Below are 17,062 nucleotides of genomic sequence, written 5' to 3'. Positions count from 1 at the left end.
AATGACATTCCATTCTTTAAAAGGCTTAGAATACCAAACTGGGTTACTATGGTTTGATTTCTCTTCAGATGCTCACCATCATTTTCCAGTGCTCCAAATCCTGTCACAAACATCTCATCCCCTGGTTGGAACTCATGAGATGCATCAGGAAGACAAATCCTATGTACTGCATTTGTGTAGGGGACCGGGCTACAAAGCTCTGCAACTGAAATATCATAGTCATGTGATGGATACTTGTATTTTTCATGGACAAATATCCTTCGAAGGCCTTGCTTCATCTTTGGAGTCTTTATTGTTACTCCAAAGGAAGCAGTCCATCTGGTTGGGTCCTTATACCTGAGGAAAAAAATATGAACAGCAAATTCCACTTTATTATGCTACCAATGTAAGGACTTATATTACACATTTTAGGCTGCTGGTGTCAACATAAGTTTTCTTTTTAAAATTACAGTTTCTGGGGCTCCTGGATGGCTCAGTCGGTTAAGCGTCTGACTTCGGCTCAGGTCATGATCTCGTGGCTCATGGGTTCACGCCCCACATCAGGCTCTGTGCTGACAGCTCAGAGCCTGGAGCCTGCTTTGGATTCTGTGTCTCCCTCTCTCTCTCTCTCTGCCCTTCCCCTGCTTGCTCTCTCTCTCTCTCTCTCTCTCAAAATTAAGTAAAAACCTTTAAAAAAATAAAAATAAAATTACAGTTTCTATGTATAAAAATAAACTCTTTCCAATCTGAGAATCTGGCTCAGGAGTAAGGTGAGGTGGAAATGCCACAGTGGTGTGGTTTTTAGGAAATACATGTCACTCTGCACTGAATCGCTTACTCCAGATCCTAGAGCCTTTTGACATTTCTAGGAATCAGTGATTCCAGGAGACATACAGAAAGCATATTTTGTACAGATGCAGGAACAAATGTATTCTATGTACCATGCTCCCTACTCACAAACATACACATTTCTCTGAAAACTGAAAAGGCTACACATAAATTTAACAAAACATTACTATCCTATATACATAGGCATTTTGCATTAGGTTGAAAGGTCTTCATTCCTTGGAATACTTCAGTTGTATAATTTGTTACTACCAAATGTCTTCATATTTAATTATTTCTTGCCATGTAGAATTTCTCCTTTGAGGTCAAATCTGCAATCCACCCAGCCCCCATTCCTGATAGATACACAGCAGAGAGATAAGGCTCTTTGACATCAGGCTCAAAGTCCAAAGATGACTTTAAAATTTCTTTAAGACACCGGCTTGCTTTGACAAATTATTATTTCTTTATCAGTGGATAATTTATCTACATGTATTTTGATGCCATTTACAATTCCCGACCATTAAACCTCTCACTAAGGTTTAGGAGCCTTCCACTCTTTGTGATGTGTATGTTATCTTCATATTAAACTCATCTCTTTCACGGGGTGCCTGGGTGGCTCAGTCGGTTGAGCGCCCGACTTCGGCTCCGGTCATGATCTCATGGTTCGTGAGTTTGAGCCACCCCCCCCCCCCCCCCACCCCGCCGCAATCAGGCTCTGTGCTGGCGGCTGGAAGCCTGGAGCCTGTTTCAGATTCTGTGTCTCCCTCTCTCCCTGCCCCTCCCTCACTCGCACTCGGTCTCTAACTCTCTCAAAAATAAACATTACAGAAAAAAAAATTTAAACTCATCTCTTTCAAACTTCGCAAGGTATTTCCTTCCTGCCAAGCCCGAGTGCATGAGTGCATTTTGCTTACCCCCAGTCATTCACAAGTTTCAAGACTTACGTTCTAAAGCAGTGAGCGGCACTCACAAGCCACGTGCTATTAATTAAAGTTGCTCCACAGCGATGCATCCCATCCCACTGCAGGCTAGCTTGCCACGGCCATTCTCCCTCCTCTACAGGTGTCCCACCAACGATCCTGAGACTCTGTCTTGAAGTTTTATTCCTTCGTGTCCCACAGCCTGCCAAAGAGAGACAATGCCTTACTTAGCAGTTGCTTCTAAGTATCAAATTGCGTTACTATCTCAATTTTTTTCATACTTTGTGCTCCAATAGTACCAAACATTTTCTCTTGTCCTTACTTTTCCTTAAACTATAGTGGTTCATTAATTTAACATCTATTCATCTTGTAGGATTAAGTCATTCATTACCTCCTCTAGGATGCCTTCTGTAACAATTCCTCTGCCCCCAAACTGGATTAGTTACAGCTTTTTTCATACTTCTATCATCATCATTTCTCTCTCTCTCTCTCTGTGTATATACATATATATGTATAAATGTCTGTTTATATATACATGTATATATGCTAGTATAGTTACCAGTACTAATTATATATAATTATATATCATATATACACTAATTATATATATTATTTACATATAAGCATTGTTTATAACAGGGTTTATTATATATGCCAATTATATATAGATACACTAATAATATATACACCAATTGTATACATATACATATATAATATTATATATGTGTATATATATTGTTTATAACAGGGTTTCTCAGCCTTGGCTGTATTGACATTTTTGAGATGCATAATTCTTCACTGTATCCTGTATATGATCCTGTATATGATCGAATGTTCAGAAGAATCCTTGGCCTATACATATTAGATGCCAGTAGCATCCCCCCCACAACCATGATAACCAAAGTCACAGTGGGTCATGATCCCATGGGGGTCAAAATTTCTTTTGCTTGAGACCCATTGCTTCAGAATTATGTGTTCATGCATTAATCTCATACATCTAGTCTCACTAGAGTAAAAGCTGCTTTACGCAGGTATTATATCTCATCCATTTTATATTTCTATTGCGTAATACATCACTAGCACAATAAATATCGGTGGCAAGAATACATGCCATTTACGTAACAGGATTATTCTTTGGTCTCATGTTTAATCAAGCTCATGAATTAACGGATATTCTAAGCTGGTGAGTAGCACATTTCCTTCCATCATTTAAGAAAAATATATTATGTACTAACTCCATAATTATCAAATGTATCCTCTAAATCATGGTGGAGTAATCTGCTGTAGGTGAAGGGAAATACTAGGCCTAGAGTCAGTACTTTTAAAATATAGGTAGGAGTGCCTGGGTGGCTCAGTCAGTTAAGCGTCCAACTCTGGATTTCAGCTCAGTTCACGATCTCACAGTTTGAGAGTTCAACCCCACGTCTGGCTCTGCGCTGACAGCATGGAGCCTGCTTGGGATTCTCTCTCTCTCTCTCTCTCTCTCTCTCTATCTGAGCTTTCAGTAATTTTATCAATACATACCCAACCCCATAGTTGCCTGATATTTCCATAGTATGGGATTAACAATCATCATAAAGGGGCACCTGGGTGGCTCAGTCAGTTGGGCATCTGATTTCGGCTCAGGTCATGATCTCAAAGTCCGTGGGTTCAAGCCCCACATTGGGCTCTGTGCTGACAGCTCAGATCCTGGAGCCTGCTTCAGATTCTGTCTCCCCCTCTCTCTGCCCCTCCCATGCTCATGCTCTGTCTCTCTCTGTCTCTCAATAATAAATAAACGTTAAAAATTAAAAAAAAATCATCATTAAGATTTTGTTTAGTGTAGAGTAACAATGAGCTTCTGCCTATAGCTGAAAAATGTCAACATGCCGTTTACTTTTATATAATCTTTAGAAAATGTTTGTAAGAGTATTATTATAGATATCTGCAGCCAGAACACTGAGTCTTTTTTCCCTTCTTTAACAAGTGTACAACTCATTTCCACTATACCTGTGCCACAGACACCCATATATCCACTCCAAAGTTCTCCCAATTTTTTTCATTATTTAGTAATAAAATGTGCTTCAACAATAAGATAAAGCACCATGAGCTGTGCACAGGTCAATCAAACTTTATTCTGACCCTATAATATCACACAAAGTAAGCCTAAATGATCCAGTGTTAACATTCAAGTAATGCAATTTTAATAAATATGTTACACTTACAACTGTTCAGAAAGTTGTCTGTTTCTGTCTTGTTGATTTCTGAAATACACAGAAATGGTGAATAGAACAGAGCCAGCACATCAGGATTTCATAATGCCTCTGAGTACTTTAAATAGGAAAGGCTGGTTAATTCCGTTATGAGACAGAACCTCTAGATTGTAAAAAAAAAAAAAAAAATAGCAACACAGTTAGTTTATCATATGTAGAGCATGTTCATTACCTTGGAGAAAAGGGAGATCTGAACAGCGTTTTTAAACTTTAGTCTGAATGACAGTCACAGAGAGAGCGTCTTTATACTGTCAGTTCCTGTTCCTCTTCCCAGTAATTCTGATTCAGTAGTTTTATGATGAAACCCAGGAATCTGAGTTTCATACCAGAAATAAGATGCAGTATTTCCCCCTTTTGTGGAAATACTTTTCTAAACCATGGTATTGATTCCCTAAATGCAATGATATTTCTACTGACCATTATTTCAGATTTTTTCCCCACTAAACTCACAGGCATCGTCCCATTTGTATAACATTTTTGAATGGCAGGTCCATAAATCCATCCTCACTCTCACTTAAAAAGAATGTTATCTCTCTAATTTTTCTTTCTGCTGAAATTTGCAAAGACAATTTGCCCTCTTTTCAACTTTAGCGCATGGCTCCTTAGCTTATTTATTTCTCAACAATCAGGCTCCAACCCTATGCAAGCATTAAGCCAACCAACAGATACATAAAACTCCACACAGTTAAATGTCCTGATTCAGTAGATTTCCAATGACCAAAACTCTTCTCTTTGAACATGGCAGAATCATTGTTCTAAATACAAAAATGTTAATGTTAATTTTTCTTTTAGTCTTTAATAGTATTTATATGCCAGAAATCTATATTCTAGAAAGCTTCTTTCTGACTTTCTCCATTCTGGCTATTTTGGGGGGAAATGGCTCAAATAAAGAAGTGACTATTCTCTGTAGATATTAAATATCATCACCTCTTATCTCCTTGTTTCAAATAACCTGTTCTTCTCTAGCTCAGACTTTTCCTAGAGAAAGTTCTGGCTTTGCTCTTGATACTACTTAAAGGGCCATCTTAATGGATGTGTATCTACATTGGGCTCTGCACTCAGCATGACTGTGCACTTGGTTTAATGCTCACTGTCTTGAAATTCTTAATATTTTTTATTTTATAATTTGTGCTTTAAAAGTGAAGTCTGGGGGAGCCTGGGTGGCTTAGGCAGTTAAGTCTCCAACTCTTGGTTTTGGCCCAGGTTATGAAGTCACCCTTTGTGAGATAGAGCCCCGCACTGGGCTCTGCACTGACAGCACACAGCCTGCTTGGGATTCTCTCTCTCTCTCCCTCTCTCTGCCCCTCCCCCATCTCTCAAAATAAATGAATAAACTTAAAAATAAAAATAAATAAAAGTGAAGTCTGAAGAGCAATGGGGTATGACATGCACAGAGGAGATAACACACAATATATGTGTCCATGGGCTCCTGGTGCCCATTTGCATACGTCATTTGTGATACCCAATGAACTCAGAATTCCAGTGGATCCACAACATTCAGCAAACTCAAAGTGAGTACAAAATAAGTGTGTGATGCCTACCATTAAGGAACCAGGATGCAGTGACAGTCCAGGAGACCATGTTTTCTGTTTGAAGCAGGACTTGCTCAGAACACAGAAAGAAAGCAATAGCATTCTACTAGACACAAACCACCCAAGGGCCCTATTATATCCTTTCTTGCTCCCATTACTTTTTTATATTAGCCAACAGCTTCTGCTGAAAATAATGACATACAAGGACTTTTCAGGTCTTTCTTACTTAAGCCGAAGGTAGAGAACATTGGTAAAATGTACACATATCAACAAGGGGAAAAAAAAAACTGTGAAGCTAGTCTTGTATAGTTTTTCTATCGATCTGATTAGAGCCAAATTCATGCATGTGTGAAATACTGTTGTATAATTTTCATAATTCCACATACTTAAATGCTTTTACATTTGCATTTGAAATTGATATTTTACAACATGAAGAGGAACGATACATCTCATGCTAGTAATTTAAAATTTTAATTTTTTCACATAGAATGGCATTAATTAGCAAATAAAAATACCATGACGAGTCAAGAGAGACTGTAGAAGAAAGAAATCTTATATATTAATACTCTTAGTGGTAAGTTTTTGTTGCTTTTTGAAAAGAGTCCAGCATTTGGCACTAGGCCCCATAAATTATGTAGCTGGTCCTAACTACCCAAGTCTTTCTTCCTAAGCAAACAGGGTAGGTGACCATTAGGTCATGCTGCTAGTTAGGTCTATCAGCTTTTATGTTAGCACATTAGGTTCATACTTTCTACTTGTTCCCTCTTCTCTATTTTCTAGTGCTGCCATGTTCAATACTGTGTCCACTAGCCACATGTGCCTAGTAGCTCTTGAAATGTGGCTAGTCTAAACCGAAATGTGCTATAAATAACAAAATATACACTAGATTTGAAAGCCTTAGTACAAAAAAAAGAATATAAAATATCTCATGAATAATTTTTCTATTGACTACTTGTTGAAATAATAATACTTTGATATAGTGGGTTAAATATCAAACTATTTAAATGAAGCTCACATGTTTACTATTGCTTTTTTAATGTGGATACTAGAAAATTTAAGATCATAGGGTTGGCCCACATGGTATTTCTATGACTAGCATTGTTCTATAGCACACAACTCTTAACCAAACATTTATTTCCACTGAGGATCTACTATATTTCTTCCTTTCTGGTAATGAGGACATACTCCTGCTTATTTCATTCCCCTATCCTCCACACAAAAAGCTCAGACTTTTTAAATTAGTTGTAAAATATATAAAAAATAAGTATAAATAAATTATAAATTTTTCATTGGTAAATGGTCTAAGGAAAGAAGCTATAACAAGGTATATCAATGTAACTTGAAGGCAAATGTGTGAATGGCATGAACCTTTCCATACATCATACTCTCAGAACATAAAATGGAAGCAACAAGAAGAAGAATGCACAAAGCCACTTTCTCCATGTATAATCGGATGCTAGAGCTGAGATGTAAGTCCCAATACAGAGAAAGAACACAGACCCGGGGTTCATGAGAGATGTGCATAGGAGACATAAGTTTAGGGTAGTATTAAAATTAAAATACTTTATTAGGACCAATTTAGTCCCAAATAAATGTTCTATTGATGGCAAGACTCCATAATTAAAGGATATCCAAAACAATTTTTAAAAGTCAGTGCCTAAGAGGGCACTTGTTGGGATGAGCACTGGGTGTTATATTTAAGTGATTAATCACTAAATTCTATTCCTGAAATCATATGTTACCTAACTTGGATTTTAAATAAATAAATAAATAAATAAATATCAGTGCCTAAGACCAAAACTAACATGGAGCTGTTCTATGTAAGAAAATTAAGCTAAATAACAGAAAGAAACTTACTTTTAATTTCAACTGATTCAGGATCTAATTTAGGGGGTCCTACAGCATCATGCAGCTTTTCAGTTAGAACACGTTGAATAATTTTATTGATGGCTTCAGGATCCTCAGTAGAGCGAAATCTAAAAATCAGCAACATATGAGCCAACACTCCATGTTCCTCTGGACTGTGGATCAAAAAGAAAAACAGAAAAAAAATGGTTTTAAAGATAAAGTTCAAAATTATATTTGTGGTAATATCACAATCTATTTTTGTCTTTATCATCCATTTGAAACACACACACAAAACAAATCCATAATGTAATTTAAAAGATCCAATTTGTTTCATTCTATATTCCTATTGTTTTCCACATATAAAACTTCCAACTTATCCTCCCTGATAGTAAGATAGTATGCTCATGGTGTCCCTTAACACCAAAATATCCAGTTATGAATATAAAAAGATACCCTCTTGTCAACCATTTAATACTATTAAATATACCATATGATCAATGTGAAATCAACTCTGGGTTTGGCCTCCAGGTTTAATTCCCAGTGGTTTAAATCCAGTGAAATCTCCTAAGCAACTTCATGCTTTCCTAAACAACTTCTAATCCTAGGGATATTAGAAAGCTTGACCAAATTGTTGTTACTTCATGTGATTATATTTTCAAGATAGAGCATTAATTAGCCTTAGTGTTGTTTGGATGAATTACTTCCTGGATCATCCTTGACTTCTCTTTCTCATTTTCTGTCAGCTACTCTACCTCCTTTTTTTTCATATATAATCAGTTCTCAAAGAATTTTACTCCCCACTATACAGTGTATTGACTTCTCATATAAACTGTAAATGGGAATGTAAATTAGAACCTTATTTTTAGAGGTCAGTTTTGTTTATCAATTATACATTTGATGATCCATTTCTCTGATACAGCACTCTCTTCAAATAAACTTTTGTGTGTGCAAAGAGATTTATACAAATGTTTATCATAACCTTGTTTTTAAATCAGAAAAAAATATGTAACAACCCAAGTGTCCATCACAAGGGCATTGGCTAAATCAACCCTAACACATACTTATAGTGAAATACCACACAACCAATTGTTAAGAAGCTATGTTACTTCTGCAAATGGAATTATTAGAGAGGGAGTTTTTGCCTTCTATTTTATGTGATATTGTGTTATTTGAATTTTATATATTTTATATTGTTTTTGTAATCTGAAAAAACAAATAGGACTTTAATGAGAATATTGTTATGTAAATCACCCCTTTCACTGACTAAGCAACACCGTACAACAATTATTCTTTATTCCTTCTCTTAAACTATTCCTATACTGGTTGACTAATAGAAACAAAAACAAACAAAACTGTCTCTCTACCCCAGCTATTCAATTTATCTCTCACCTTATCACAACAAACCTTCTTGAAAGGGTAAATTACACTGTGCCTCATATTTACTTCCTTGCAATCTACTTCCTCCCTTTCCATCCCACTGAGTCTTTTCTGTACACTAAATGACTTCCTCATTGGCATATCCAGTTAATTATTTCTGGTCATATTACTTGGTCTCTCAGGAGTATTTGTCAATGCTGACCATTCCATGCTTGAAACTTTTTGTCTTTTGTATCAGTGGTGCCTTTCTCATGATATCTCTTTTTTCTTTCTCCTTCCCTATTTCCTTGGCTCCTATTTTTTCCCCCATCTCCTTAAGTATTATTTTCTTCAGGCTTTCTTCATCATCATTTTTTTCCTTGCATTACCCTTTTTCTGAAAAATTCTGGTTACATCCACACTCTCTAGTACTTTGATTGAGAATGGGCAAAGGCATATCTTCAACTCAGCTCCCTTTTCCTCCCCCGAGTGAGACTTGTATTTCAGGCTCATGTCCCCTAGTATCTCAGCTTAAAATTTGTAAGACTAACTTCATCTTTTGTACAAACTTGCATTTCTTCCCACTGATTGCAGAAAAAATACTAATGAGTAAGAAGGTTACTAAGATGAAGAGGTAAACAAATTGGAAAGTGATTTGGAAGGTAGAACTGGAAGAACATGGTTATTCATAAAATGTGAGGGGCCCAGGAAATGGAGGAGTGTAGGATGATGTCCAGGTTTCCCATTAGTGTCAGTGGGTTTCACTTGAGTTAGAGAATTTTCTGTGGAACCTACATGTGGAGATGTGCATGGGCAGGCAGATAGCTCTAGAAATCAGAAAAACAGTTTAGATTGGAAATAGAAATTTGGATTTTGATAGTATGAAGTCATGTGGGTGCATGAAGTCCCCTTGAGAGAGTGAAAATTTAAGGATTGGAGAAGTAGATACAGATCCAAGAAAGAATAGTATTTCAAATCCCAGGGAATACAGACTTCTCAGAAGAAAGTGGTCAAAGTAGCACCTCATTTAGAGATGTTTAGACATTTAGAGATGTCAGCTAAATGATAGACTGAGAGGTAACTTGCAGTTTTTGTCATTGAAATGATACTGGAAACAGCTCTCATTCTGTTTTTTAAAAATACAAATAATTTTTATTAAGACAATATATTATTTAAGATACTTGTATGGTATTTTGCTTAAAATGTTGTGCTCTGAACTTCTATTTATTGATGGTAGATGATCAGATCTGGAATTTTCTTAAATAAATATTTGGAGCAGAAAGAGACAGAGATGAAAAAAGTAAACAAAATTCATAAAGAGGAGAATGAAGAGGGTAAGACAAACCTCATCTACTATGCTATTTTATAGAGGGAAAAATTGGTTATTAAACTAAGGTATATGGCTTAGGTCCCTATTTTTGTAATTAGATTCCCAAAGAACAATTCAATAATATAGCCACCAATAATACTCGTCCCTTACCTCACCTTGCAAATGCTTTCTTATGGATTTAGAGAATGAGTAAAGCAAATTATAATCCGTGCCTTAGAACAGTTGTCAAATGAATATTGGTTTAATTGAATTATATCATATCATTAATATTTCCAATAGTATTTATTACTATCCAAGTTAACAGCTTTAGTTTTAAATTATATTCAGAAGTCAGCATTTTAGATTTACATACCTGAACCTGATAATGTGAGGCTTGACAAACTCTCCCCTCAATGGAGATTTATGAAATGCATTTTTTACCTGTTCCAAAAATATTCAACATACATCAGCAAGAATAATTTTCTATAAGTCAATTTAAAGCTCTATGGAAAATTTAAAAATAAAACAAAGCAAAACAAGAAACATTAATCAACATTTCACAATTCACTCAACTTGAAGAATCTCAAAGCATCTTTTCTGGTATTCTACTCAGTGATTTCAACTGAACTCTGCCTTAGGAGTTATCTGGGAACCACAGTAGTTGGCCAAGAATGACATCTGCTGTGTACACTCAGAAAGAGACTAAAAAGGAATAAACACACTGTTTTATGAAAAGAAAGAGTAAATATTCATACCCTGAGATACAGACTTCTACTGTAGGTAAACAAAGGAAATTGAATAGTTCCGCCAACTGATGGTTGGATCATAGATGTCGGTGTATGACAGTGTCATGTGGTTCTTAAACCTTGTGAAGAAGTTACCAAATATCCTAGCATTATCTGCATCCACTTCAGTACTCAAAATGCTCTTAGAAAGGCCCATGTGAACTAGGATACTTAGCCTAATATGTTCTGTAAGGTTTACTTTAATAAGATACCAGAATGTATCTTGTGGAGATATTTCTTACTACTATAATTAAGAATTGTATCCAACTTGGAGCTCCTGGGTGGCTCAGTCGGTTAAGCGTCTGACTTCATCTCAGGTCATGATCTCATGGTCCATGAGTTTGAGCCCCGCGTGGGGCTATGTGCTGACTGCTCGGAGTCTGGAGCTTGCTTCCAATTCTATGTCTCCCTCTCCCTCTCTGCCCCTCTCCAGCTCGTGCTCTGTCTCTGTCTCTGTCTCTCTCTCTCGGTCTCAAACATAAATAAAAACATTTAAAAAAAATTTTTTTTAAAGAATTCTAGCCAAATTAAAATTTTAAATTAGAAGTCAAGGTAAACATGTCAAGTATTTCTTGGTTTCAAGTGTGTGAATATTAATCAAACACAGTTACTACAAGCTAGTGATTGACTGACAGGAACAATGAGCCTTTTTATTCTTTCATATCTTTTGCGGACTCCTCTTTGTGCCCAAGAGCAGTTACTTCAATTATAAGACAGATCAGCATAGTACAAGTGAGTCCTCTAATGACAACATTCACTTGGATATTTTTATTTAAGGGCTTATATTTAATCAAATAATTTAAAAATTATTATTAATTTTAAGAGTGTTCAAGAGTCCTATCTATATTCCTTCATACGTAAATCATTTTGGATCTTATAAAATTTATTTTAGTGAACGTCACAAAAAACAAGGCAAATAGTTGCATCTTTTTTGACCTTTTTAGTTCCATTTTCTTTTCTTTATTATATATATATATATATATAGTCTTAGAAGAGAGTATATTCATATAGTCTATATATATGTGTATATATACATATATATATAAAATATAGTTTTAGAAGAGAGTATATTCAGATGTTTTCCTGATTTGTTGTTTATAAGTACAAATTCAACCAGGATTTGACCCTCTCCTTACAAATGTATTTAAATCCTCAGGCTTCTAGTCTATTAGGCAGTTTCTATGCACATAACTGCCATTATGTTCTTACTCAGGATTTTGGATATGGAAGACAATTTTAAAATTATCTAGTCTAGTACCTTAATTTTCACATAAGAAAATTTGTCCAGAATGAAAATTGGTAACAGGTGGTTCTAAAACTAAGTGTCCCAACTTCTAGTTTAGGGTATTTTCATCATATCATATGCCACAAATTACCTCATACACTGTCAGGAAAAGTCCAAATTATTCTCTAAGTAATCTGATAATGATTCGAATCATCACACAGACTGTTGCTCTCTTGGCCTAAACTGATAATTTTTCCACTTTTTAAAATATTTGATTCATCTGTGAGGATGAATGTTGATGTCTTAAAGGTAGAGATGAGTATCCATGTATCTCCTATAGACTCATATACCAAAAACCAGCCCAAGGTCAGATATTTTTGAATACCAAAATACCATTCAAGTATGTGTCTGAATAGTTTCAGTCTCATGGTCTTTTGCTCAAGGTGTCTTCTATAGGATACAACAGTCATATTTTGGGTCACCCTCACATTCCCAAAATTCCTGGACTCCACTCATCAAGATTGTAGCACTAGCTATGGAAGAGCAAGTAGGAGGGACATGAAGGAAAGTCTACAATTCACTTGCCTCAGCCCTGCAAGGTGTGCTCTCCAAGTCATGTTCTGTCAGTTTGTTTTATATCTTTCAGGCAGGGCTGCTTCCCATTTTTCAAAGATACACAAGATCAGTTGAACGGATGTTTTGGAAGCTAGGTACCAAAACTTATGATATAAAGTGATTGCAAATGCCTAGAAATGGAGAAAAAAGTGCTTACCATTGATTCAATTTTCTGGCTCATTTCAGTGAAATTTTTAGAAGCCTCTTTTCCAAAGTCATCATATAGTTTGTTACTTGTAAATGACAATGTGCTATAGTAATTGTAGGTCTTCCTTTGGTCTATGAGGAGAGAGGGAAAAAAAAACCCATAATACTTTTAATTAGATGTGTGTAAAGCATCATTATTTCCCTGTTTAGACCAGAAAGAGTGTCCTACCCCAGGTCGTCATCTCCATTATCTTGCCCTGAGCTTCCTGGTTATCTCAGAATAAAAAACAACACTCATCATCATAAGATTTAGAGTGTAAAAGCCAAAAGAAATGCTTGGTGTTCCTGCGGGCTGATTAGTCATTTGTTACCCATTCCTGAATTAGCCACGAGAGGCAGCAAGTTACACCATCAGAACGTACAAACAAGAATGGACTCAGCAGTCAGCAAAAGATAAACATCATATGATTTCACTCATATGTGGAATTTAAGAAACGAAACAGATAAACAGAGGGGAAGGGAAGGAAAAATAAGATAAAAACAGAGAGGGAGGCAAACCATTTGAGACTTTTAAATACAGAGAACAAACTGAGGGTTGCTACAGGGGTGTTGAGTGGGGGAATGGGCGAAATGGGTGATGGGCATTAAGGAGGGAACTTGTAGGAATGAGAATTGGGTGTTATATATAAGTGATGAATCACTAAATTCTACTCCTGAAACCATCATTACACTATAAGTTAACTTACTTGGTGATGGGCATTAAGGAGGGAACTTGTAGGAATGAGAATTGGGTGTTATATATAAGTGATGAATCACTAAATTCTACTCCTGAAACCATCATTACACTATAAGTTAACTTACTTGGATTTAAATTTTTTAAAGAAGTGTCAAAATAAAATGGACTCAGAAGTTTCCAAAGAGTAAACTTACTTTTATATTCCAGAAGTAGATTTCTTCCAATTCAGGAAACTACATATCAATTCTGGCCACAGGGACCATGGTGTAAGAAAATGTTTTGGGGCTAAAGAAGGAGATAAGGGTAGAGATGAAAATGCTTGGAGTTCAGGTAGAGAGCTAGAGCTGCCATCTGACATAACCTTCCAGGGACACTTAATTTCACCTGACTCGCTTCTCACTCCATTTATTTTCTCCCACCAGCCATAAAGAGTGTCCTGTTTCCTTAGCCATTGTCTACAATTTCTTCATCCGGTTTAAGCAGCCCTCATTTTGGGCCTGCTGAAAATTAACGCACTATTCATCTACCCTTCTATACCTGAAGCAAGCATGGGACCTTAAGAAGATTCATTAATTCAACAAATATTAATTCTTCTAGGAAAGACTCTGTGTTGAGTATTAGGAATATAATGGTGATCAAGACAGTTGTGTGTGGTTATTGTAGGAGAATGGAGTGTGCCTCACGCAATCTCAATTTCTTTCCTCTTCTCTCTTGCTTCTCATTCTTTTCCTCTTCACTTGAACCCCAGAGGAAAGGGAAACTAACATTAGTTTGCTATATTCTCCATGGGAAGGCAGTATGTCCACATTTAACAGGTAAAGACTACAGTCTCAGAAATGTAAGGAAATTGCCCAACTCTAACATGACATAGCCAGAAAAGACAGAACTGGATTTCAAGTCAAGCTCTAATTCTCATAACACAAACTTTCTTTACATACCACTTTTTGGGTGGGAAAAACCAAACCCACTCACTGAAGCTGTATAAGAAGTCTCTCATACATAAGAGTTTTGGGAAAAAACTACTGGTAAATTTCAAAAGAACATCCGAGCCATCCAGAGGATTTGGTTGGGTTGGCAAGGCTAGGGAATGGCTAAGGAATGGTCAGTGATGCAAAAGATGTTGGATGGCAGCCTGAAATGTTAAGACCTCCTGGAAATGAGCCACCAAAGTGAGGTGCTAGGGAGGTTTTGCCTTGTTCCCTCTTTCCTTACCTCCCTTTCACTGAACGGTCTTGCCCTGAAAGGCCAGAATGACCTGAAATCCAGGAAGTTCCCTGGAAATACACATAATCCCAAAGAAGGTTTTTAATTTATTGAAATACTGAACATTGGGTCTAAATTGGGCATAATAATCCTCATTTCTAACAAGCTCCCATGTAATACTACTGGTGGGGTACCTATCCCCTCACTGAAAAGTAGAGAGAACTGACTTATACATATTATTCTTATTCTGTTTTAAATTATTAGATTGACTTTTTGAAACTGCCATTTGTATAAGCCAAATATGCTCAAATATGACAATTTCATGTTTCACCCAAATGAACAACTTATCTGTAGTCAATATTTTACTTTGTTGAAGAGACTCAAATAGGTCACTAAGAGTCAAAATATATTCCCAGTTGCCAAAATTATATGGCATGTGTAGTCGTTGGGAAATATTATTGAGGAATATTAACAGAAAAGTAAGAAAAATAAGGATGAACACTAGTTTGCTGATAATTTTCTAACAAGTTCCTGAATCTGTAACCTATAAGGATATCGCTCATAAGAGAGTCACCTCCTGTCAGACAATTTACAAAAGGGCAAAAAGGCAGACCTAAAGGCCACTGGATAGAAGCCGCCCACACAATTCTATGCTGTCCTGGACTTTTTGCCAAAATGGTGTTTTTTTCCAAGGTGAATTACCTCCATCCTAACCTGTGTTTCCGTAACTATTTGGTTTAGTTGGTATCTAGGTGTGCCAACTCCTCAATGCTCATGTGCTATATCCACTCTGTTCTTTCTTTATATCTCCAAACAGAGGGCGGGTCATACATGTAAGACAGTAACACATATCACAACAATCACTATTTATTCAGATGTGCTGTGTGGGCAGTGGAAGTTGAGTGTTCCATATTACCATACTGATCATCCAGACAATAGGATCCAGGAACAAGTTACTGGAAAAACCTTGCCAGGTTTTCATTTTATGCATGTGAGTAAGATTTGTAAGCCTTATAATGCATGGCTTAGAAAAAGCAAAGGAGAAATAGTAAGAAACATTTTCTCTCACTTCAGTAATGAAACCTCTAGCATTACTAGGAATTCCTTGTGAAGTCAGACAAACCAAAGTATGCCCCCATGAAGATATCATACATATGATTTACTAATCTTTTTTTAAGTTTATTTATTTTGAGAGAGACAGAGACAGCATGAGCAGGAGAGGGGCAGAGAGAGAAAGGGAGAGAGAGAATCCCAAGCAGGCTCTGCATTGTCAGCACAGCCCAACCTGGGACTCAAACTCACGAACTGTAAGATCATGACCTGAGCTGAAACCAAGAGTCAGACACTTGACAGACTGAGCCACCTAGATACTCCTCACTAATCTTTATCATACAGTGCTAGGCATCTGTAGAGAGAAATAATGATGTTTATAATATAATGACACTCAATATATTCATAACAGAACTATAGAATTAAGTTATTTTAGCCATTCTTTTTTTTTTAATTAAAAACATGCTCCAGAGAAATCATCAAAATATAGATACTCCAAATTTAAAGATTTGTGTGTAGGCAAATTCTACCAAAACAAGTATTTACTTTAAATATTTTTACTTTAAACTACCCAGAAATGGTCCACCTTGCTTTAGAAATTGAGATTGGATTTGAGATTGGAATTGAGATTATGTCTGCTAGTGGAAGTAGATAACCAATTTACTGATCATACTGTCTCTTTATAGGAAAGCAACTTGTGCAAATTTGCAATTAAATTTGAATCAAGTGATTAGCTTCTTTGGTTACAGTGTCTTGACATCAAAGAATTAGTTAGTCACTAAGGGAGATATTAAGCCAATAGGTCATAGTGGAGTCAAGTAATTACTACCCCAAGCAAAGTAGAGGGAAACTTCAGAAGGGTTGTTATAGAAGAATAGTCCTAAAGCACCCTGGGGACCTTTCTAATAACATAGCACACTCATGGTTCACCTAGATGTGAGACACCTGACTACCAGAGTGAACCTCTTTATAATTAACCTTCTCAGCATATCCTATCCTCTTTAATCACATGTAATATATTCCGAGATTAGATTTAAAATAACAGAAATGGGCACTTATTCAACAATATATCATTATGAGCATTTCTCTATCTTACTCGTAAAGAATAGAGCCTACTTCTCTCTGATCCTTGATTATGTAATTAATTTATTGGGCTCTCAGGATTTCAATAAGTTGGAATAATTTTAAATCAAGGTGATTGTCCTATGTCTTCAAACAACTCAACACAGTGGACTCTAACTCTCCTATGGTCTTCCTATTTAATATTTGATTATCGC

The 17,062-nt window shown here is 36.2% G+C and overlaps 1 protein-coding gene across 3 annotated transcripts in view; it reads right to left on the bottom strand.

The window, feature by feature from the left end:
* Positions 1-17,062, bottom strand: part of LOC106976995 (transmembrane serine protease 11E) — a 48,388-nt gene that overhangs the window by 15,687 nt on the left and 15,639 nt on the right. The window contains exons 3-9 of one of the 3 annotated variants that reach the window (XM_053217282.1): positions 12,807-12,928; positions 10,398-10,465; positions 7,369-7,532; positions 5,521-5,580; positions 3,932-3,970; positions 1,752-1,929; positions 77-336 (exon numbers count right to left, since the gene is read on the bottom strand). In XM_053217282.1, coding sequence (XP_053073257.1) covers positions 77-336; positions 1,752-1,929; positions 3,932-3,970; positions 5,521-5,580; positions 7,369-7,532; positions 10,398-10,465; positions 12,807-12,928 — 891 coding nt within the window. The remainder of the gene's footprint in view (positions 1-76; positions 337-1,751; positions 1,930-3,931; positions 3,971-5,520; positions 5,581-7,368; positions 7,533-10,397; positions 10,466-12,806; positions 12,929-17,062) is intronic. The other 2 variants (XM_027057834.2, XM_027057838.2) reach the window with 2 other exon arrangements.

Source organism: Acinonyx jubatus, chromosome B1 (genome assembly GCF_027475565.1).
Source record: "Acinonyx jubatus isolate Ajub_Pintada_27869175 chromosome B1, VMU_Ajub_asm_v1.0, whole genome shotgun sequence".
Lineage (NCBI taxonomy): Eukaryota > Metazoa > Chordata > Mammalia > Carnivora > Felidae > Acinonyx > Acinonyx jubatus.
Note: the sequence above shows the minus strand (reverse complement) of the source record. Positions and strands in the feature narration are given on the sequence as shown.